Here is a 23,705-nt window from a genome sequence, read left to right on the forward strand (position 1 = left end):
TCCTAATTGATCAAAAATATTTCAAAACATCTTAATGTCTTAGCACATTACAGATGGGCTCAATGGGAACCCCTCCATTATTCTGATGGGGACACAGTTTGCCAGCTCTTCCATTCATGCCCACGCCTCTGTGCTTGTGTGTGCACAGTGAGGAAGCTGGGAGTGTTGGAGGCTCTTTTGAAGGGCTGGAGGATCTTCTTCACAAGAAATCAATGGGGTCGTAAGCATATAGAAGCAAGATAGGAAGTCATGGAAGAAGAAATGGTTGTGATAACTTAACTGTCCATAAACAAAAGGATGTGGCAATTGTTGCTGTATCGATAAGTGGTAATGTGTGCATGGGGCAATGTGATAAGTAGCTTTGTGGGTAAAGGCTGGGTGCACCATCCTACCCCATGCTGGGTGTGCAGGGTACCTAAAGGAAACTTGCTCTTTACTGCAGGATGCTACTGCAGGAGGGGAATGCTGGAGACCTCCTGCAGGCAGTAATAAAACACCGGTGGCATCTCTAAAAATTATAGATGATAATTTTCTAGCACAAAAAGGATGGCACCTAACGCAAGGTAATTCTATTTTAGATCTTGTTATGATGGATAAAGATGAATTGATCACTGAACTAGAAATCGGTGGTTGCCTAGAGACCAGTGATCATGACCTGATTACATTAATTATGGGATAATAAAAGACAGTCCCAACCAGTAATATATATACCTGGTGCTTCTCCCAGGATCTGTTAAGCTGAACAAAGAGATGAGTGAAAGTCACTGGGGAGAAAAATAAACATGTAAGTAAATGAGCGAGAAATGAAAAGTTCCTGCTAAGGGTTCGCAACCTGGCTAAAAAGTTATATTCCCACTAGAACTGGTTTTAAGAATTGATCTGAGGTATTTCGAGGTGAACATGAAAGTGGCACTTAGAAGCAACATACGAAAAATAGGCACAAAAAAAAATTAGTATTTGAGATAATTTAACATTTCTGAGTGGTAGAAAATTGATAAGGAAAGCTAAATGGATTAAAGAAAATTCTAGCTGATGAGTTAGAGGTAATAGAAGCTGTTATTATCAACAAGAAAAAGGATCCTAATGATGATATACACCCAAATTTTGAAAAATATGTTAAAAATGATAAAATTGGACCATAAAATTAATAACAGTGACTCAGAGAAGATCCAAAAATGTCAGAATGTCATTATCTTGGTCAAGCAGCTCGTAAGATTCTCAGGGCAATGAAGAAAGATTAAATTTAAAGGGAGGGTTACAAAAGATGTTCTGCTTTGAGGGCTTTATGGCAGTGTTGCAAACGACACTTGTGTTGCCTGAGTTCTTTGCAATATGGCAATTGTCTCCCTTTGCTCGTGGGTTTGAACCATGCCACACATTTCTGCTTTTGCCGAGCTCATCCTCTGCCATTGTACTTAAGCTCTTTAGAAATGTCTTTAAAAACGGTGGCAAATTCCCCACTCTTATTCTGTATAGATTTTATCTAGGGACAGCTGCTTGTTCATAGACAGTCATTGCACTACATTTTGTAAAAAGCAAACCAAAATTATGATTTTTAATCTAGAGCTTAGATTGTTTGTATAACCCCATTATTAAAATAGCTGAGCCCCCTGGACTATGGAGTGATCTATGTATTCAAGCAAGAAGCAATGAAGTAGAGAATGAGATTAGTGCAGGTCTCAGTGCAGCTCACAGAGCCAACTCCAAGTAGCTGGATGGGTTCTGCTGCCAGTGAAGCCACAGCAGTGCCCCCACTGTGTTTGGGTGCCCACACGAGCCTGTATGCAGGCTTTCCACACTGCCCTGCTCTCCATTCTGCCATGGCCACAGGCACTGGCCATGTGGTTTACTTCCCATCACTGATCAGAAGGAGCTCAGCACTGTGCTAGAACCGAACGATGGCATTTCTATTTCGCACCACAGACTGGAAGAGCATGGGGAAGGGTGACAAACCCAAAGCACATTGCCCAGAGGTACTTTATCCAAGCTGAGGCACTCACAGCCCCCAGGTCAACCTGCCACATCCTACCTGGGGATCCCCAGCGGTCAGCAAGGTCCCCACCATCTGCCCTGGTCACACTGCTGATGGTGTCAGGGCAGGAAGAAAGACCAAAAATTTATCCCTGTGCTTCCTACATGATTTTCAGCATCCCTTGGGGAACTCCCAGCCCTGCTGGTCTGCACCAGGGGGAAGGTGCCCAGGCCCTGAGCTGTAGCAGCCCTGATGCCACAGTGCGGCTCTATGGGTAGCAGAAAGGTGAGTGATGGGGTGCAGGGCTCCTACAATGGGTTTTGGAGGTGTTCCCACAGAACAATGTAGGCAAACAAGGAGTCTGCAGAGTGGTTGGGAACTGGGTTTAGTCTGCAAGTCCACAGGGGCTTGATAGGACAAGATGTAATGGCCTTAAGTTGCACCAGGGGAGGGTCAGGTTGGATATTAGGAAACATTTCTTATCCAAAAGAGTGGTGACACATTGGCATAGGCTGCCCAGGGAAGTGGGGAATCACAGTCCCTGGAGGTATTTCAGAACCATGGAGATGTGGCACTGAGTGACATGCTCAGTGGGCATGGTGCTGATGGGTTGGGATTGGACTTGAAGATCTCGGGTGTATTTCCAGCCTCAAATCACGACTTTATGATTCTAAGCCACACATACAGGTTTCTAAATACTCTAGGGAAGAAAGAAAAAGTGAAAGAGAGGAAGAAAGACTTCTGAAAAATGTCCTCCCCTATCTTCTCCATAGCTGGGTTCCCAAGGAGACAAAGCAAAGGGTGTAATTACTAACCATCAACAATATGGCTTCCAAAGTTCAATGATAACTGCAGTGCATAGTATGCACAAAACATTAGATTCTCAGCTGCTAATTTGATCATGATATAAGCCAAGGCCACATACCATAGCAAAATAAAAACCTTAATTCAACCCTCAGAGATGACAAACAACACAGGAGGGAAAACAATCAGCAAGCAAGGTGCTGCGCAACACAGTTCCATGAGAAGACTCTCAAAGAGCTCCATAAATAGAGAAAAAACCAACACTGAGACCAGCAATTATCAAACTACCACACCACTCTGTGCTAGCATGCTCCGGTCAGACCTGCTGTTATCTCAACCCTTTGAGCCCCATGTTGGGCACCAAACGGACTGCTGTGGTTTAACCCAGCAGGTAGTTCAGCACCACTCAGTTGTTTGCTGACTCCTCCTCCTCCCACTGGGATGGGAGAGAGAATTTGAGAAAAAACAAGTAGAACTCAAGAGTTGAGATGAAACCACTAAGACATAGAAAAAGAAAATAGATATGAACATATATATATATGACTCTATATAACAAGTGATGCACAAGCTCAACTAGCACATCAAGCAGTGGAAGAGAGGGAAATATACTCCCACCCCTTCCACTTGATGTCAAATGGCATGGAATATCCCTTTGGCTGGTTTCAGTCAGCTGTCCTAATTCCTAGTTCCCTCCCAACTCCTTGAGACCTTCACTGACTCTGTACAACACTGCTCAGCAGCAACAGTAGACATCAGTGTGCTATCAACATGTTTTTTCCCTTAGAAAGCACCAGACCAGGCACTCTGAAGAAAACTGTTCCATGACAGTGACTGTGATTGCTCACGAGATGAGGCAGTGCTTCGGGAGCAGGAGGGCCCGCGACTGTTGGTGCCTCAAAGCTGGAACCAACAGGTGCAAATCTCAGCCAAGAGACACAATCCAGAGCCATGGACCTGCTCTGCTCCGTAGGGGGACTGCAGCCCAATGTCCAACCTCGGTTCAGAAAGCAGCCCTGAGCCTTGGTGCCTGCTCCTGTTCCAGCCCAGCACAGGGCACGGCTCTGCGCCCAGCACTGCACAGAACTGATTTGCTGCAGAATGTAAAATGCAGGTTTCCAGAATGCCAAAAAGGTAATTTAAATGTTAAAACATTTGTGACTGCATAAATTGCAACGTGTAATTCCAATTGAATTGTAGTGGGGTTAATCTGACCTTAATAGAATACTACTAATAATTTATATTATTATCTTTAATAATATTAATTCTACTTAATTTTTTTTCGTTCACTTTGTGCGTTTCGCAGCTCCATTGAGCTTCCGAGCGCTCAGCTCTCGGTGTGCAGCAGTCACTTATCATTTACACAAGTGGGGATTCCACCAGGCAATTTTCAGAGAAATAAAGATCATCTTTTAGAGAAAGGAACTTTAAAAAAAAATACAGTATTAAACGAGTAGATATTAATGTGTCATATTTAGAATATAAAACAACCCATAATTTCTTCTGAAGCCTCTTCCACCTAAACATATACTTCTTTACCCTTCTAGAGGAATCCTTTATTCTGCTGTTTAACTTATTAGGCATTACCATTCTAACTGTTAAAATAAAATTGTTAAGATCGTAATGTCAGGAAAATAAAAACCTCGTCAGTATGATAGTGCCTTCTGAACAGAGCAGCACAGTTTGTTGGTGATGAATCGGAATTGCACATTTCATTAGAATTTATATCAGAAGCCAAGGGATGAAGCATTATTTCATTAAGTATCTTGAAATTTCACCAACTTAATGAAGCTGTCAAAATTCTATTAATAAAGTGCTGGAAATATTTGTTTGTTTGTTCATATGCGTTGGCTATTATTTAATGTTGTATTGGCAGTTCATTAATTTACAGGCTGTAGGTTGGGGGTGAGGAACAAGGGGGAGAAAAGCGCCGAGTGCCGTGTGCTGTGAGATGCAGGTGTGGGCTCGGTCCAGGAGCAGAGCCACACGCTGCCACTCTGTTTTTAAAAGGTTTTTTCAGATGTTCCCTCTTCTGACTTACTCCGTTTTTCCCTTTTTCTTTCTACTCAGTTCCTCTCTGCAGGGTAGCCAACTTCAGTGAGAGCAGAGTAACGGGAACGATTATTATCATTAAAGAAATGGTAAGTTTAGTGAAGATTGAGGATTTGCTGCATGCTGAGCCCAGCCTGTGCCAGCCCATCCCACCCCAGATGGGCAGCAGCTGTGGCCGAGCACAAGTAACATCTGCATCACATCTATGTCACGTTGGTCAGGCTTGTGGCCACAAACACCCCACGGGAGCTATGGGTGGTTCCCTGAGGATACACTACCTGTGGTGGCACTAAGGACTTTGCTGCCATACGTCTGGGACAGACACACTGCTGCACATGGTGAGGCCACGAGCGGTTCATTGGGAGCAGCACAGCTGAGTGCTGACAAAATAATACCTGATCTTGAACTCATAGAATCAGAGAACTCTTAATGCCGGAAAAGACCTCTGAGATCATCTGGTGCATCAATCAACCCCTAATCGCCATGCCCACCAGGTCCACCAACCACCAATACTGCCCATTAAACCCCATCCCTCAGTGCCACATCTCCACAGTTCTGGGACACCTCCAGGGACGATGACTGCACCACTTCCCAGGGCAGTTTGGCCCAATGCATTACCAGTCCTTCTGAGAAGAAATTTTTCCAAACGATACTCAATAAAATTCAATATTTACCTGAGTGTCCTGGTGGATGATAGGTTGGCCATGAGACAGCAGTGTGCCCATGTGGCCAAAAAAGACAATGGGATCCTGGGGTGGATTAGAAGGGGTGTGGCCAGCAGGTCAAGGGAGGTGACCCTCCCCCTCTACTCTGGATCTGTACTCCAAGATCTCCTGGAGGTCCCTTCCAACCCTTACAGTTCTGTGATTCTATTTGTGATGGCAAAAATATTGAGGAAATCTTTCAGCTGTGGAGCACCAGACCTGCAGAGCTCGCTGCTCCATGCCCCGTGAGCATACAGCACTTTGAGGTTGGCACTTGTGCCCTAGTCATTGTGGACCAGAGGAGCTGGGTGCAAATCTGTGTGGGAACTATGGGAATCTTAGAGGGAAAAGCCCTCAGAGCAGTGTTGCTGAATAAACCTCCAGCTACTGAGCAGAATCTCTTAGGAGACCATTCATTGTAAAATAAGTGAAATTTATATGTAAGATTTCAGAGAGTATTAATTACACAGGAAGGTTGCAGGGTCTGCATTATTCCGTTAATAGGATCTTCGAGAAAAAGAAATAGGCAGTTCTGACACAACACATTAGATTTGTTAAAGGGTCGATGTTTAATTAGTTTTAACTGATAAATTAATTAATGAATTTGCAAATACATGTCCAGGACATGCATTCGATATTCAGAAAGTAGATGCTGGGATTTTGGAGAGAATACTTCTAAACAAAGAGATGGTTCTCCTGCCTGACGTGCAAACATCGCCGTAACTGCAGATCCCTAAATAGTGATTTCCATAATTACACAATTAAAACAGAAAGGCTCCGTTTAAGGCATGCAGATATTCTTAATTCTGTTCTGCCGTGGCACTGTAAAGAGGAGAGAGATGAGTCTGATCACAGGCCCAGAAAGCTGCAATTCCTCCGTAATGCTCAGCTGATGGCTGCGTGTTACGGCAGAGCAGAGCCAGGATTGCCTGAGCCAACTCCACGCTCTTCTCTTAAGTACAACTTTAACTTTCCATTTCTTCCGTTTATGCTACTTAGCATGGGGATAACTGCAAATCACTTTAATCTAATTTACCCCCAAATAGTGATGATACATCTCTCAGTATAAACTCCTTCTTAACATAACATCTCTCTAGGAATATCAATACCGCATATGATTTTTCAATTAAAGCAGAAACTCAACCTTTTCTGTCTGAAGAACATTTTTGTTATCTTTTTCTAAGCTTACAGCACCTGATGTGTGGATAAAAAATCCGTCTTCTGGGGATTTTCGGCTAAATCTATTATTTAAATCCCATTTATTAAGGTTCTCTGCTTCAGCGTCTGAATTTTCCTGGGCACTTTTTCCTGCCAAATGCAATCCTCAGCTCAATGCTGAGAAAATACCCCTGCACACCTGCGCAGCCGGCACACACACAGCAGCCCCACATCTCCAGGGGTTTCTGGGCTCACTGCAGCTATGCGCTTCATCTGCTGCACAACTGATGCTCTCCATCACCCAGCACTGCTGCCTGGGTAGGGCAGCCTGCTCCAACCCTTCTCGCAGCCCCAGCACTGCCTTCAAGAGGGCAGCTGGGCTCACAGCATCCCATAAAAGTCCACCCCATCTGGAGGGCACACAAGGGAAAGGTCTACGGCCATTGCAGCTCCAAACTAAGGGCTTAATGTAGGACATGGCCATCGCATGGCTCATCTGAGGCAGGAAGGAAGCTTTTGTCGTAGCAATAAACCTCTCATGGTCAGCTGCAACATGCAGTGAAGAGTAGGGAAAGGGTGCCCCGTGGCTTGGGACTGCACTGCTTTGCAGTTCACTCTGGAGATGGTCATGTTTATACATTCTTAATGCTTTTAAACCCAGAGGTTTCTCATTTTACATGGGCTAACATATGCTTACAAACACTCCCACACCATGGTGCTTCCTCGCAAAGTTTGGCCATATCCTGAGGCTACAGCCCTATCACCAAAGTGTTCAGAACATGGGAGCTAAGCACCACGTGCACCCCACACTGCGCATCACTTTGGCACTCAGAACGCCGCTGCCTGTGCCCATATTTCCCTGGACAGGGCTTCACCTCCATCACCAAACAGATCCTCATGGCTCAGCCGCTGAAAATTCAAGACTGATTCATCATCCTGCAGAGAAAAACGACGGAGCTACACCTGCATGTTTACAAGGCTTACCTCCTGGTCTCCACCACTGCTGGTGTCAAAGCACTGCTGAGAGCTGCTGCCCCCGTTGGACGCAAGGACAAAACTCCGATCCCTGCACACCGCCTGGAGGGATCTCAGCACTGACCCTGAGCGCTCAGAGCACCCGGCATCCCAACGGGGGAGGGCACAAAGAGGACGGCAACCTCAAAAAGAAGGACCAGGAGCAGCTCAGTGCTGCCAAGGACGAACGCAATCCTACTCTTCCCCTTACATAACCATTTACAAACATTTCTGATGAGCTGAAACACATTAAAGTGAAGCAAATAGAGGGCACTGGGCTCAGGAAGAGCGACGTGGGGATTTTTTTGCTGGTCTCACAAATATCTTTGCAGATAGGGGCAGTTTATAAATAGTCATTTTGCCATTTCCTGACTGTGGTTTGCCTTATTTATGGCAGCGCATGAGAAGTGCTCAGCACTTTGCTTGGGCACAGGGCTGGACTGCAGCACTTCAGATACAGCGTTTGAACTTCAGAGAGGGCACCGACACAAACAGACCCTTGCTGCTCGTCAGGACGGCCATCAGTGTGGATGAGTGAGGTCTGAGGTGGGATTTAGGACATCATCAGTGATAGATTTACTTCTCCAGCTATTGATAATTTCCTCTTCCAGGGACACATGCCACGGGAAGAGGCTTTTGCAGCAGTGCTTGATGCAGAATGCCCATCACTTGGCTGGGCTTGGCCCCCATAAGGTCATAGCTTCATCCTCAGCTGTGCCCTGAAACAATGCTCGAGGGGCTGTGCCACCTCCCACCTCACCCAGCCACCGGCCTTCTGCTGCTATCAGGCAGAAGTTGGTGGCGTGGTACGCAAACTGTCTCATGACAGATGCTGCGAGGGCTGGGATGCTCACACAGAACAGACACTGTACTGCCTGCCTTGAAAACACACTGCGGGGATGCACGCAACTACAGCACCACAAGTGCTGAGCAAGCTTGCAGCCCTCTTACATACGTGTGTATGACAATACATAGTCATATTAGTGCGGCCAGGACCCCTCCTCTTCAGCACATGGATGGAACCGGGGTGGCATTCCCAGCCTGAAACAGCTGTGGAGCTTTCTGGTGAAGTCCTGCTGCCCTATTTCACAGATAGGAAAGTATGGAAACACGAAGCTGGGAGCGCGGGGCAGTGGGGAGTGCTCGCTGTGCCCTCTGTCTGCAGCCCTGAGGGGAATATAATGGGAGAGCAGACACTGAAGGTCAGAAAGTCATTCCTGAAGGGGCCGTGGAGCAGCTGTCACCCAGCACAGCCCTGAAGACCCTTCAGAAGCGAAGGGGTGAGCTTGCAGGTGCCACAACACAGGCGAAGCAGCACGCACCCAGGGACCTCAGGCACCAACAGTGCCAGTGCCAGTGTCTCTGGCAGTTCCCTGTTTGCTGCCGTGCATCATCCATTCTGTGCCCACAACCAGAAGGCAGGAGAGGGTTTGGGGGGGCAGCTCGGGTAAGCCGGCATCCCAAACACAACAATGTCTGTTGGTTTTTTCCCTTCCAACCCTTCCTCAGACTGTATTGTGACGTGCATTAAGTGCTGCTTTTGGCTTTGTGCACATCCTCGGGGGTCTCCTGTCAGCACCCACACCGGGGTGTAGGGGCTGACAACCCCATCCCTTCCATGCTCATTCCCACTCTCCCTACCAACTCCCTTTGTTTTTATTTAACTCAGTAATGACACGATCCAGAGGTTTCAGAAGAAAACCCTCACGAAAGGAGCGAAAAAACCTGAATTTGTATTTTGCAATATCTAGGAAACTATCTTCAATCTGGGCAACGAGAATGAAAGCAGCGCTCAGCTCCCAGCGTTGTGGGGCTCTGGGGGCACAGGGCTTCACAGGCCGGGCTGGGGAAACTCAGGAGCACAGATTATTTTATTAATGCCATTAATAACTATTTTTTGGCAATGCTTTGCAAGGGAGAAAAATGCCAGGTAGGTGCAAGGTCTCATGACGCTTATAGCAAGCGCCGAATGTTTTCCACGGGAGGAAAAGTGCCACTTCTGTAAGGAATTCTTTCTTCTTTTCTTTGCCACGCGAATTTCCGCGGGCAGCGCTGAGCGCGGCGGGGACAAGTTTGGCAGAGGGAGACGGGACGAGTTCCCCGTGAGGATGGGGAAAGGATTTAACAGTGCGAGAGACTTCTCAAAAACGGGGAGGAGGGGGCATTACACTCTGGAGCTCCGGGGGTGCTGGGCGCGTTGCGGAGACCTGCCGCCCGCTTCCCCCCGCAGGGCCGCGCCCGTCCCGTCCCGTCCCGTCCCGTCCCGCAGCGGACCCGGGGATCCCCCGCGCCGCCCCAAAATAAAACCCGGGACTCGGAGCCGCGCGCACCCGCGAGGAGCCCGGTGCCACCGGGGCCGCTTTTCTCCCCGCGGCGCGGAGCGGCTCCGAGCTCTCCGGGCGGCGGTCGGGGCCGGAGCGGGGCAGCGCGGCGGTGCCCGGCGCGGGGCCGAGCCGGGCCGGGCCGGGGCCGCGCGGGGGCGGAGGGCAGCGCGGGGCCGTCCGGCGGCGCAGCGCGGCTCCCGCGCTGGGCCAGACTCAGCCCCTTTCTCCCGGCGCCGCCGGCTGCGAGCGCGCTGCGGCTGGAGCTGCCCCCAGAGCGGCTCCGTGATGGCGGCGGCGGCGCGGGCTCGGCAACGGGAGGCGCCCGCCCAGCCCTGCGCGCCGCGCCGCTAGCGGCAGCGCCCGTGTGCCCGCGGCGGCCGCCCCGGCCCATGCCCCCGGGGGGAAGGGGGGCTGCAGCAGCCCGGCGAGCCGCCCACCCGCGCAGCGGGGGCATCGCCCCCACTCGCCGCTCCTGGGAGGGCGGAAAGGAGGCAGCGGCGGCGGCGGAGGCATTGTGCGCGGCGGATCGCAGGCCCCGGCGGCGCGGGGCTCGCCTGCCTCACGCCTCAGCCCCATGAACCGGCCGGACGGCTCCGCTCCGGCGGCGGCGACGGGAGCGCAGGTACGCGGCGGCGGCGGCCGGGCCGGGCCGGGCCGGGCCGGGCCGGGCGGCGTGTCCCCGGGGGGGAGGCGGAGGGAGCGGGGAGGGGAGGGAGGGCGGCAGCCGCCCCGTCGCGGAGCCCCCGCCGGCGGCGCTTTGGCGCAGTGCGCGGGGGGCGCCGCCGGGGCGCCGAGCCCCGTTCCGCCGCGGCCCTTCCCGGCCCGTCCGCGCCGCGCGGAAAACAAAGCGGCGCCTGGAGCGGCCATGGCGGGGACAGCCCGGCCGAGCGCTGCCTCCGCGGCCCGGCCCGGCAACCGCTGCCCGCTCCTCCGCCGCCCTGCCCGGTCCCGCGTCCGCGTCCCTCCCAGCGCTTTCCCCCTCCTCTCCATCCCGTCTCCTTTTCTTGATTTTTATTTCCCCCCTCTTCAGACCTAATTTTCTTCCCGAGCACTAGGGTGTTTTTTTTTTTCCCTAAATTTTTAATTTATTTTTTATTTTTTTTATTTTTTTTAAATATTTTTCCATTAAAACGACGCCACCTAGAGGAGACTATTTCGTAAATAAGGGGGAAAAAATTAAAATTGAAAAAAAAAAAAAAAAAAAAAAAGAAAAGCAATATTCAGCTATTTCTGATTTAGCAGAAAGTTGGCGCCGGGAGGGGCGGGGGGGGGCAGCACCCCGCCCGCACTAATGTTATTTTTGTCTCTTTCCAAGCCAGACCTGTAATATGGAAACGAAAATTGAGCTGAAATTGAATGAATTCTGTTTTTTTTTTTTTTCCTTTTTTTTTTTTTTAATCTCTCCTTTTTATCCCCTGATTCTTTTCTTTTTTTCTGGGAGGGATGCGTGGGGAAATGCAGCCTGGGGCATTGGGGTGTGGGGGGGAACTCCTTGGAGTTGGATGGAGGTGGCCCCTCCAGATCCCTGCCACGGAACGCTCACTTTCCCGAAGTGGGAGAATTGCTGCCACGGAGCAATTAGGAATTGTACTTCATTGTAATTTTGAACTTGTACGCTGCGCCAGAATTGGGGCTTGCTGCAGTGCTGGAAGTGGTTTGTCTCAAACCAGGAGTTTTGCAGGAAAATTAGAGCGTAGAAAATTTGCTGTGGACACACCCCAATTTTTTTTTTTTTTTTTTTTTTTGGAGGGGGTGGGGGTGATTTTGGATTTCATGCAAAACTGCTCTTAAACAATAAGATTGTAACCACAGCCCAGGGACGCGAGGGTGGGCAGAGCCGGGACTCAGATGGCAGATTGGTTTTTGAATTTCTTGGCTTTCCGGATGGTTTCTGCTGCCATCATTAAAACACAGTTTCCAGTGTTTAATTTCCTATTTCGTTTGTAAAGAAAAAAAAAAAAAAAAAGAAAGAAAAAAAAAAAAAAGGAAAATTTCCATAGGAGGTTTGTTGGTTTTTTTTTTCCTTTTTTTTTTTTCCTCCTCAACACACACTGTAACAACTCCAGATCCGGTGCATCTGATAAATCTGCATTTGCACACGTTTGTTGGGAGCTCCGCCATGACATTGTGAATGTGCATAATTAACAATCTTGGGGGGGGGGGGGGAGGAGAAAAAAAAAAAAGAAAAAAAAATAATTGCAGATTTTGTGATTTTTTTTTTTTTTTTCCCTGAATTGCAAACTGAAGTGCTTTTGAAGGGCACTGTTTTTTCTGAGGATATTTTTCACAATTTGAGAATGCTTTTTTTCCTTGCCTTTTCTGCAAAGCCTTCCTGGAGTTTGGGGTGGTAGTCTTTTTCTTTTTCGTTTTTCTTTTTAATTGACGTTGCGTGCGCGTTGTTTTGCTGTTTGAGGAGTTCAGGGCTGCACACAGACCGCTTGTTTTTGTAGGGTTGCCCTTGAATAGTGGGGGTCTTGGTATTGATCTTTCAAAAATAAATAACAAAAGAGCTCTGAAACATGCATTGTTTCAATAAAAAGCAATATGGGAGAGAGGGACCCATGGCCTTTCCACCCAAAAGTGGGGGAGGGAGAGGAAGGGAAAGATGAGGTCAACGTTGAGTTTTACCAACCTTGACACAGTCTCCTCTCTAAAATGGGGACAAAATAGCAAGATGGCTGGCGCAGCTCTGGGCTCTGCTCCACAGCTGCTGCAGTTTTTCTTTTTTTTTCTTTTTTTTTTTCCTGAAAAAAAAAGCTTTTTTTATTTTTTTCCTTTTTTTTTTCCTTTTTTTTTTTTTTCTAATAAGATTTTTGAACTCTTTGAGTTTTGTGGAGCTGTGGAGCACCGGGGAGCGCTGACAGGCGGCTGCTTCAGGGAAATTAAATTTCAGTCTGGGATGAATTTTCAAATCTGAATCTCAGACCTCTGAAAAGTTTCTGTTTTAATTGGATTTCGCTGTAATTCGATCCTTCCTTGAAATTAGGCTGAAAAATTGAAGGACCCGGGGCTGCTTTTCCCCCTCCTGTTTATTTTACATTTCTTGAAGGGGGGGCGATGGAAAAAAACTGCAGAGCAGGATTCCTCCTGGGGGGAGGAGAGAGCGCTCCCAAATGTCAACTCCATATTTTTTATTTTTGCATTTATTTCCCCCTCCCCCTCCCAGCCCTCTTCCTGAACCTTTTTTAGCGCATACCGGATTAAGGACCACAGTGCGCAGACAGAGGGGGCAGAAATTACCCACTGGGTTGTGCACTGGATGAAACAATCCCCGAGCATATTTCATTGCTGCTTTCAGGCAGGAAGCCGCAGCGCGGTGCCTTCCCCGTGTTGTTCTATGCCAAGAATCCCTTCCTCGCCCCGCACCCCACAACTTTCACCTATTCTCCAGTTATACCGAAAGAAGCTGTTAAGCTGCAAGTTGTTGTGGGGTTTTTTTGATTTGTTTTTGTTTGTTTTTTTTTGTAAATGTTTATCAATTAATTAATTTAATTATTTTAGGTTTCACTCATTTTCCCCAAGCGGAGCCTTTTGCTTCTGCTTTTTCTTTCCCCTTCCGCCCCCCAACACTCTCACCCACTCAGAGATTTGGGGTTGCGCTTTTGGGGAGTTGGGGGGAATGTTTTTGGGGGGGTTTGAATTGAATTAGAGATAATGGCATATATTCCCATTTCGGGTCACAAATGGCACGTTTCAGAGTGGTATCTCTGAAGTTTATCGTGGCCTCTTGAAATACCGGAATTTGAACTGGTTTATAACGCGCTGTGGTGAGAATGAGCGGGTTGTCCGTGGGTATTTGGGATTTGGAATGTGGTGCCATAGAGTGAGGCTGCAGCTCATGGGGATTCACTTTAACTCCGTGTAGACGAGTTTCATTTAAACAACAGCTCCCGTGGTGTGTTCCACTGGTGATAGAAAGCCACAGTTTAGGTTACACCAGGTTTCTCAATCTAACCTTGCTGCGTGCTGATGTCCTTCCAGAGGAAGCCTCCTCCTGCTTGACATTTTTTTCCACGATTTCTCATTGCAGCCTGCTTCCGAAGGACTTTTTTCATTATTATTTTTCTTTGTGGAACATTGATCAGTATTTATCATTTTAAATGATGTGAAGGGAGGGAGCTGCCCCAGCGCAGCGATGCCAGTGCAGCTTCAGCGCAGGACTGATGTGTTTCTGCAAAAAGAAGAATTTTGAGTACCCGGTCCTCAGCAAGGGATGAAAATAGACACAACATTATTAAAGTAGTAGATAATATTTACACAAGCACTGTATAAAATGTTATGATCCTACTTGCAGAACTCCAGGATGATTTAAATGTATTTCCCTGCCATGATGCTGTGAGTGGTGCCGGTCTCAGTGCAATCACATGGTCCGGTGATGCACGGTCTAGTTTGCAATTACACAGGCACAGCAGTGAAATCAGGCATCTAAAAATTAGATGTAATTTTTCTTTTTTAATTTTATTTTGGCAGTTTGTGCTGGGAAGGATTTGGGGTTTGTGTCCTGAAGATCATTTTGATTTTGGAAGCAATGTGGTGCGGGGTGGAAAGATAACCCAGCCAGGGAACTCGTATGGCCCTGCTGTGTGCTTGAAGCCTGGTGGGTGTGCAGTGGTGTTTGCTGGCTGGGTCACACCGTTTTATGCCACTACTGCCCATGGCACTGCAGTTTGTGCTCTGCTCCATGAACTGCTCCAGTTCCTGCTCTGGTCCACACAGATAATTGTTGTTGTGCTGACTGCACTGTTTCAGGAGCAGAAAACCCTAAAGTGGATGGGGTTGATCACACAGTGGTGCCCAGGAATATGACTTTGGTATCCTGCTGTGTGCAGATGGAAGAAAGCATCTTTGCAGGGCCTGCAAGTGTGGCCAGAGGTTGTGGTCCCTTTTTGGTAAGGTGCACTAATCAGTGGCTCTGGGAGATGTTTATTTCTTGTAATCTCTAAATTTCTGTGCTGTTAAAAGTAGTGTTAAGTTTATTTGAAAATGTGCATTCAGTTTGAGCATACTGTGTTTTCTAGGGAAGGAGTTTCTAATTTTTAAAGGTCTTTTATGGATTAATTGCTAGTCATCTGCCTCCGTTTTGCTTTTGTTTAGTTCCTTGAATGTCTCTTGATTATTCTGTACTATGCGATGCCAATTTAGTGGTTAACTAGTATGCAAACTACATCTGGACGTGTTGACTTTGCATTAACAATCATTGATTTGTCTGAAGCAAGGGAATAGAAATGAATGATGCTGTTTACCATGGATAGTATATGAAAAATAACCATTTGCAACGTATCTTTCATCAGTGGCATGCAGCACTGGTGCAGCTTGTCACAGTGGCTCTGCCTCATCAGCAGCAGCCGTGTGACAGCTGAATCTTTAAGCCCTAGCACCAGGAGGGGGAAGAGATGCAGGAATGAGCAGCTCTGAGCCGTAGGGTTGGGGTTTGGGTGGTGCTGTGAGGGGTCAGGTTGGGCTTGGTGACCTCTGTGGGTACCATCCAACTTGGGATATCAGACGATTCCATGAAAAATAGTCTACACACGTACACATTTATTCCCTTCAAAAGAAGGGGAGTGCTGAAGGACCTTCCCAAGCAGTGTGTCCCTTCCCAAGACACGTCAAACTGTTATGAAGGTAGGGTTGCCTTCCCTTGGTCGATGTTGTTTATTTACACTTTGGATCTTCCTTCTCCTGCAGTCCTGGGCCCTGTCTGCTGTGACTTTGGTGCTATATGAGGTTGGGTGTGAGCACTGGCCTTCTCCTTGGTCTTCAGTCTGCAAGTTTGGGTCTTTGCCTGCAAGGTTTGCTGTGCTAGACTCTGGAATTGGCACATGCCAGCTTGGTACCAAAGTGGTGCGTATAGGTAGTGTCCTGAGATGTGGATATTGTACCCTGACAATATTTAGGGTGTAAATGCATGTGTAAGATGTGGCAGAAAAAGGAGACAAGTAGAGAATTTCATGCTTTGTACTCCATGAAAGCATTGCTGCAAAGATGTTTCTGATGCAGAGAGGTCTTTTAGGAAAAGGTGCAACATTGAGGTTATGAGTGCTGTAGAAGCAACTTCTGATGTTAGCAGGTCTGGCTCTGCACTCCTACCCAAGCCGCTTCTGTGCAGGTGTGGAATTAGTTTTGTGCTCTACATTTAATTTTTTTTGAGGTGGCCTGTGATTGGCAGTTGGCTTAGGTATGTTAACCCATCTGAACACTCATGCTGGCATACTGAAATCCCTTGCTCCAACTGGGACGTTGTGTTAGAAGGCTCAGAGAGTGGATTCATCTTGGTAACACAGGTCCCTGTGGAAGTTAAGGCAGCTGAACCCATCAGTCTGTACACCACTGCAACTGCAGATGGGTTTAATATCTCCTCGATGGGGTCAGGGCAGTGCTGGAGGCACGTGGCTGGTTTATGGTAGACCTGTCAGATTGCTTTGGGGCAGTCATGCAGAGGCCCTGGGCCAAAATACAGTGTGTTTTGGTGGTGGGATCAGTGTCACTACACCGATTGTTCTGCTGGGATGGCTCTTCTCAGGAGTCTTTCTCCCCAGTTGTTGTTTCCTGAACCTGTATTGCCAGGGCACTCCTTATTAGAAAGGCTTAGCTGGTGCACTGTACCTGTAAAGATTTAATTACATAGACCAGTTCCTTGCTTGTAATTTACAGTACTGCTGTTTGAAACAAACATCTATATTTGGCTGGCGTAACTTGAAAAATGAGGCTGGAAGTGGAAAAGCAGTGACTGGAGATGGTGTGTATTCTGATACTGTCTGACAAAGGGGAGAAGCCAATATCAGCACGCAGAGCTGCTGACGTTGTTAAGGAGCCATTGTGTGGAGGAGGAATCAATACCTGTGTGTATGGTTATGCATATAGACATGTCTGGGAGGCTGTGTGTATTGATGGAGGACGGAGGGCTCTGGCATGGCTGCAGCCCTGCCTGGGTTTGGGTTGTAACTGCACTGTTCTGGCCAGGCCTCGGGTGGTCAGTGTAGGTGGTCAGTGAGCATTGGTATCCCTGGCCTCGCTCAGGCCCTGGAGATGGTATTGCACGAAGTTCAGCATCCCAGCAAGGGACAGAAGTAAACCACAGAGGGCCAGGAAGATGCTCAGAGGGCTGAGGAGCTGAGGGTGCTCAGCCTGGAGAAGAGGAGGCCTTCAGTGCCTGAGGGGAGCATCCAGCAACCCTCTGTGCTGTGATTCAGTGAAGCCAGTCCTGCTCGCCTTCCTTCAGCCCGCAGGCTCAATGGGTCTGCGTGGCACTGCCGCGTCCTCAGGGCCTCTGTTCGTAATGCTCGCTGCAGTTTCATTTTGCTGGGTATATTTGGGCCGCAAGTAACTGTTTGAAAGTTAATTTTCCACTCCATGTGGGTGTAGGTGTCCTTCCCTGTCTGAAAATAACAACAGAAGCAAAGTTTTCAGCAGAATTTGGGTGTGCTTGCGCTGAAGGCCCGTCATTTAGGTTCTGCTTTCAGCGTGTGGAGAACGATTTTAGTATAAGCATTTCATTGCTCTAGGCCTATTTATGGAAGTATTAAACCTCGGTGCTCAAAGCTCCGTGGCCAGAGCCAGCAGCGCTGCGGTGTGGAAGGGCTGCAGGGGGCACGGAGCAGGGCGGCCATGAGGCGTGCTCCAAAGCGGAGCCCAGAGGTGGCTGTTTCGGTGAATCGTCTTTTTGTTGTTGTTTTGTTACTATGATTCTTTGTGTTAAGACTGCTGGGTGTACTTTGGGACCGGAGCAGAGCTGACCCTGCCTGCTGTGCATGAGCTGCCTTGGTAGAGCCCTATGTGGCTCGAGGCGCAAGAGTGGCTGCAGGCGTTGGGGTGTAAAGCTGTCGCTTGAGGTCTTCAGTCTGTGAGCTTCAGCTTTTACCAGCATTCCTGACACTTATCTCTCTGAGGATGAGAAAGAAGAGTTGTAAGGGCAGGGGGTGATTATTTGCCAGAGACAGAATACCTTCTCAGATTTCTGTATGCATTTTTGAAACCCGTGTAGAGTGGCACAGCTGGGTTTGGGTCAGGCACATAGTGATAGGGAACTTAAAACCCTATTGGGAATCATAGAATCATAGAATAGTTTGAGTTGGAAGGGACCCTTAAAAAGTCATCTGGTCCAACTCCCCAACCATGAGCAGGGACATCCTCAGCTCCATCAGTGCTCAGAGCCTCATCCAGATGACCTTGGCTGTCTGCAGGGATGGGGCACCCCCACCTCTCTGGGCAACCTGTGCCAGTGCCTCACTGCCCTTATAAGAAAACTTCTTCCTTTTCTCCAGTCTAAATCTCTCCTCTTTTCACTGGAAACCATTTCTCCTTGTGCTGTCCCAGCAGACAAATCTGAAGAGTCTGTCCCCTTCCTTCTTACACCCTGTTAGGTACTGACAGACCACTCTCATCTCTCCCTGGAGCCCTCTCTGTGCTGCACAGCCCAGCTCTCAGCCTGTCCTTGTAGGGAGGGGATCATCTCTGGGGTCATTTTTGTGTCCCTCCTCTGGACACGTTCCAACAGGTCTGTATCTCTCCTGTCTCCACATGTGGATGCAGTAATCATTGGGATTGCTCTGATCATTCATGTGATGCCGTCAGCAGGAGCCCATGCTGAGATCTCAAGATGCTCGAGTGCATCCTGGGGACAGCAGTGCTGACAGTGGCATCTGGAATGGGTCAGGGCTGGTGGTCAGTGGCACTTAAGCTGTGGGGATGAGTGTGAGCTGGTGGGATTGGTGTGGGCTGATAGGGCTGGAGATGAACTTTGTTGGCACAGGAATTAATTTTGACTCTTTGTTATGTTTAGACTATTTCAGGGCATGTGGCTTTGGTTATCTGCTGATGGTTAATGCCACCAAGGCATACTGCATTCTGAGCTGAGGGAGGGATATTTTTACCTTCTTATCTGTCTTTATTTTAAAGATCTACAAACTTGGCTGGGTGGTGATAAACAGCAGTTAGAATTAGCATTTCTCCTTAATTGTGCTTGGTAGGATATTACCACAGAGATGGCCCTCGAGGGGGACCTGCTGTTCTCTGGGTCAGGAGGCAGAGTGTGTCTGGAGCAAGTTGGTGGGGCTGGGATTGTAATGGTCTGATGGTGGTGATGCAATTCCTGCCTCTAGGACTGGGTTGTGGATATCAGAGAGACATGGCAACGAGTCCATTGGGGCATCCTATGCTTAGTGGACATGTTCTTGCCATTTGTAGATGAGAAAAAACATCCCCAAACTGACAAATATGAGAGGTCCTCTTCCTGAAATCTTGCGTGTGTTTAAAATCTCTTTTTTTTTAACATCTTAATTGGTTTATTTGCTAAAAAGTAAATTTACTGAGAATGGTCCATTGCTTTTGATTTGTGATAATGTTGTGTAGATAGCAGTCACACGTGGTGAATGTTTGCCTAACTCATGTGTGTTTGTGTTTTCCTCTTTTTACAAAGAACTCTTTGGCCTTCCTATTCCAGCACAAACAGTGCTTGTGTTGCAGTTCATTAGGTGATATTTAAAATGTATATAATGAAACGTTCCTGTCTACCTTAAGCAGACGTATGTCTACGTTTTACAAATTAACCTAATTAAATATATATGTAGAAATCTGTGATCCTCGGCTCCTAGCAGAAGATACGCAATTAGCATCTATGGAGCCAGGAAGGAATTTTCCATTTATGTCTTGACTTTTCCTCATAGGATGTGCTTTTTTTTTTTTTTTCAATGCTTCAAATTTTATTCTGCTTAGGAATTCATGCAGGGGCTGGTCCTGCAGGGATTTGTGCTTGTGGTTCAATTTCCCCGCAAGTATTTTGACTGAAGCCATTAAAATGGTACCTCAGTCCTCTGCTTCAGCCTGTCCCTTTGACTCCACAGGACAGAGGGTTTAATTTTGTTAAGAGAGTATTATCATGGGGAAAATAGCATTCTGGAGGAGAAATGGCACTAGAATATTTACATTTTTCAATCCTCTTCCTTCCTCCCACCCAAAAATAGAAAAAAAATAATTATCTGTCTCCTCTGGATTTATGTAATTTTCAAGAGTTAGGCCAGCATTGTTTCCAAAACACGCAGTCCTTCCACCTTAACTCCCTCTATGGTAGGAGGGCCCTTGCAGTGAACACAAGGATATATTCCATTAATACATGTTTTCATCCAGAACTGTTCTGGCACCAGAAATAATGCGTTTTAGTTTCTTTTCTGCCAAAGTGGTGGGGTTTTTTCTTGTTTGTTTCTGTTTTTATTAATTTAGATTTGATCACGTTTTAATAGTTTGTTATATAAATAACCATTTGGTATATTTTGCATCTCAGTAGTTGAATGAATTTATTAACAAAAAGCCTTTCTTCCCCTATAAACATCCCCACTGTTACCCAAAGGCACTCTTTCCTAGCAAAACCCACGAAGGGAATGACGTTCCCAGCTTAGCTATTTTAATGATCCCACAAACCAAAAAAAGCCATAGGAAATTTTTTCAAAAGCAAATTGCAGGAACTTTTTTTTTTCTGGGGGGGGGAGTGGGAGAGGCATCATAACTTCTAAACTTTTTGTCCAGTTATTTTTGTTAGATTTTCCACGTAGTCATAACAGTGAGCCATCAACTTAAGGGTCTGGGGGTTGTTCCTTCTTTCTGGGGAAAGTGTAGGGCTTTTAAACTTAACAAAGTGGGGCAAAACTGACTCAGAGAGCATCCAGAGTCTTTGGGTGGAGGCTGTGGGGCTGCACACCTGACAAGCACGCGGGCTCTGTTACAAGTTTCTGTGCGAGGACTATTAATAATCGTACACAAGGAAGGTGAGATGTTGGATCATAGCTGCTTTTCCCCTCTTGGACACCTCTGCGGATTCATCCTCCAGCACTTTCCCTTAACTTTCTGTCCTGCTGCCTTGCAGTGGCTGTATCTTGAGGCCATTTACTCTGAGCACATCTCTGTAGACAGACCTGTCTTGGCAGGAGCTTCCTGCTCCCCACGCAGGCTCAGGTTGGTGCTAGGCAGGTGGATTCCATCGCTCCCCCTGGGTGTTTCTATGCCCTCTGCTGTAGTAGGAAGCCTTCTTACATGAGGTGGTCAGGTGTTGGTTTGCATTGCTTGAGTGGCAAGCGAATTTGTAAATTAGGAAAGAGTTTGCAACTTCGTGTGAGCCTACAGTTTTGGCAGCGAGCTCTTCAGGGCAGGACCTGTCCTACACCTTCGTCTGGTGTAACTCCAAGATGCATTATTAATAATAATTCATTTTCTAGTCCATCAGGTGCAGCACCTTCTCACGTCTGTTTCACAGCTCTGCACCAACCCCGTGGATGCACCTCAAGCCCCAGCATGTGCTGAGGCTGCCACTAATACGTATTTTCAGTAGCCTGGCACTACTGAGCGTGGAGACAATGACTTGTGTGCTTGCTTTGGCTGCCATTTATTTCAGTGGAGTACGACAAGGATTTTCTCTTCCAGTTTTATTTCTGCAGTTGTTTTTGAGGTGGGATCACTAGAGCTCTTTGTGGTGCTGTGGGTTTGGCAGTATGTGTTGGTATGTTCTCTGTTCCTTTGCTAATAATCGTTTCACTTGCCATGCTGGCCACCATCAAGCTCACACTGCTGGAGAAGTGCCCTCAGCAGATCCCCACTTGCTTTTGTGAATGCTAATGGCTAATTTAGATGCCTTTATTTTGTGTGTGTCATTGGAGTTGCTTTTCTCTGGGTGTATTGCTTTGCACATACCTGTGCAGGATTTCATCCCCTCTTTTGTCACCCATTCTCCTGCATCATGCAGTCGTTCTGCTGCTTGGGTTGGCCTCAGGAACATCTCGTCCACAGGCTTGGTGACCTCCTTGTCACTTTCTCCACATCTCACTTGGTGTGCTGAGCAGGTGTCTGCCTGGTCACTGTTGTAGTAACAGACTATTCCTGCACTTTATTCTCTTTCAAATCAGTGTTTGATCAATGGGATGATTTCTTGCTTTCTCCTGTGCAGTGTGGGTGCTGTCTACAAAGCTGTGCTTGCTCCTGTTGTGTCCTTTTTGCCAGATGTTAAGTACTGTTCGTAGCATCAGCTGAGGAGCCCAAGTTCTGCAGTTGTATTCTTTGAATCTCTTCTGTAACCCTTCTGTAAGCTTGATAAGAGCAAGTTTGTGGGAGGGAGGCAGTGGTCGTAGCTTAATGCCTTCCAGACATTCTGATGGATGCTGTCTGGCCCTATTACTGATCTTTAACTGGTAGTTTTGTCAGGTCTGCCTCTTCCGATGGCTCTGCAGTGTGAGACAGATCTTACGATCCTTCCTGATGAAGGAAGAGTCCAAAGAAGCAATTCCTGAGCCCTCTCATGGGTGCAGAGTAGTTAAAGTTTTAGGCTGTGATTTTACCTTCCCTCAGTGTTTGGTTTATACCAGAATCTACTTGTGATGCTTATGTCCTTGATTTTGTTCTCACTGTTATTATTTAATTTTTATTCCTTTAGTAACCTCTTTCTCAAAATCTTTTTTTTCCCCATTGCTCTCTGATGGCTTTACATTTAGCTTCCTTGAGTTTGCATTCTTCTGTGAGTGTGTTTTTCTGTTTTTAATAGCTTTTTTTACTCTACTGTTGTAACCAAGCTTTGACAGATGAAAACTATCGTCTCCAAGTTCTCCACCTCACCTGCCACCTCTCATCTTTTGAATTGCACCAGCAACCTTCCTTTTAACAAATTCTCACACTTCAGTTACCACTTCTTTAGTTAAATGTTAGTTAAATGTTTAGTTAACTGAATGTGCTTTGTTGAGTGGCTTTTGTGCTGGGAGGAGTTTGGGTTTGGGGTGCTGGTGTGCTGCTGCAAAGCTGAGCCTGCAGTCACCCTTCCTGGCTGCTGGGGGTTGGGAGCAGCAGGGCTCAGTGGTGGAGGGAGGACCTCTAACACCTGGCTTCCTCCTTCTCATGCCACAGGTGGCCATGTGGGGACTCAAGGATGTTTGCATTTCATGAGGACACCACGCAGGGAGGTGAGGTAGAGCATCCTTCTGCAGCAAATCAGGTCTCTCTCAACTCCCTCAGTTTAGAAAGTACAACTGCAGGAGCATCCCGCAGCGTTTCTGGTCTTCTTTGGCATTGCCTGAATGCCTTTGCCATCCTCTGCTCACTGGTGCTGGAGCTGTAACAGGGTTTGGGATGGACACTGGTGTGTAAGCTTTGCAGCCCTTGGCTGTGATGGTCCCAGCTGGGCATTGCTCTGCAGTCAGCACTCGGCTCCATCACTGCTGTGTAATTTGGATATGGATTGCAGTGCTTTGAGTCTTTTGTTTCCTACCTGAGTTTTATTAATATCTATAAAGTTTTTCAAGGATGCAGTGTATGTTCATGACCTCATCAATAGAAAATGCTTTACTTAAACTGAGCGTTCTCCTGTGCGTGTTGATTTTCTCAGGCTATAGTTTAAATAGTCCTTTATATGCTGGCATCTGTTTTCATTTTGGCTTTGTTGGAGTCCAGCTCTCTTGCAGGGGCTCCATCTCCTTTGGCGTGAGCCTTGGGACCCTCTTCCCCTGCCTGCACCCTCTGGAGGGGCCTCGGGATTTCAGGTGAGGGTGCCACGTTGGTCCTGGCTTTTATGGTTTGTTTCATTTCCAGGATCTGTTGTCAGTTTTGGTTTTGAAATTGCTCCGAAACTGAATCCCACATTCCCCTATCTTGCCACCCCCAATGTGAGAGATTGGTGAGAATTAGAATAAGGAGAAAAAAAAGAATATAAAA

General features: G+C 47.4%; 1 protein-coding gene across 8 annotated transcripts in view; it reads left to right on the forward strand.

The window, feature by feature from the left end:
- The first annotated feature begins 10,324 nt into the window (after positions 1-10,324).
- ZNF618 (zinc finger protein 618) overlaps positions 10,325-23,705 on the forward strand; it is a 153,894-nt gene continuing 140,513 nt past the window's right edge. For 7 of the 8 annotated variants that reach the window (XM_065737692.1, XM_065737689.1, XM_065737694.1 and 4 more), the window contains exon 1: positions 10,514-10,647. In XM_065737692.1, coding sequence (XP_065593764.1) covers positions 10,600-10,647 — 48 coding nt within the window. In that variant the 5' untranslated portion in view covers positions 10,514-10,599. Of the gene's footprint in view, positions 10,648-23,705 lie in introns of all 8 variants that reach the window. The other variant, XM_065737695.1, reaches the window with a different exon arrangement.

Source organism: Cyrtonyx montezumae, unplaced genomic scaffold, assembly GCF_038088225.1.
Source record: "Cyrtonyx montezumae isolate F1298 unplaced genomic scaffold, pur_monq_1.0 scaffold_20, whole genome shotgun sequence".
Classification (NCBI taxonomy): Eukaryota; Metazoa; Chordata; class Aves; order Galliformes; family Odontophoridae; genus Cyrtonyx; species Cyrtonyx montezumae.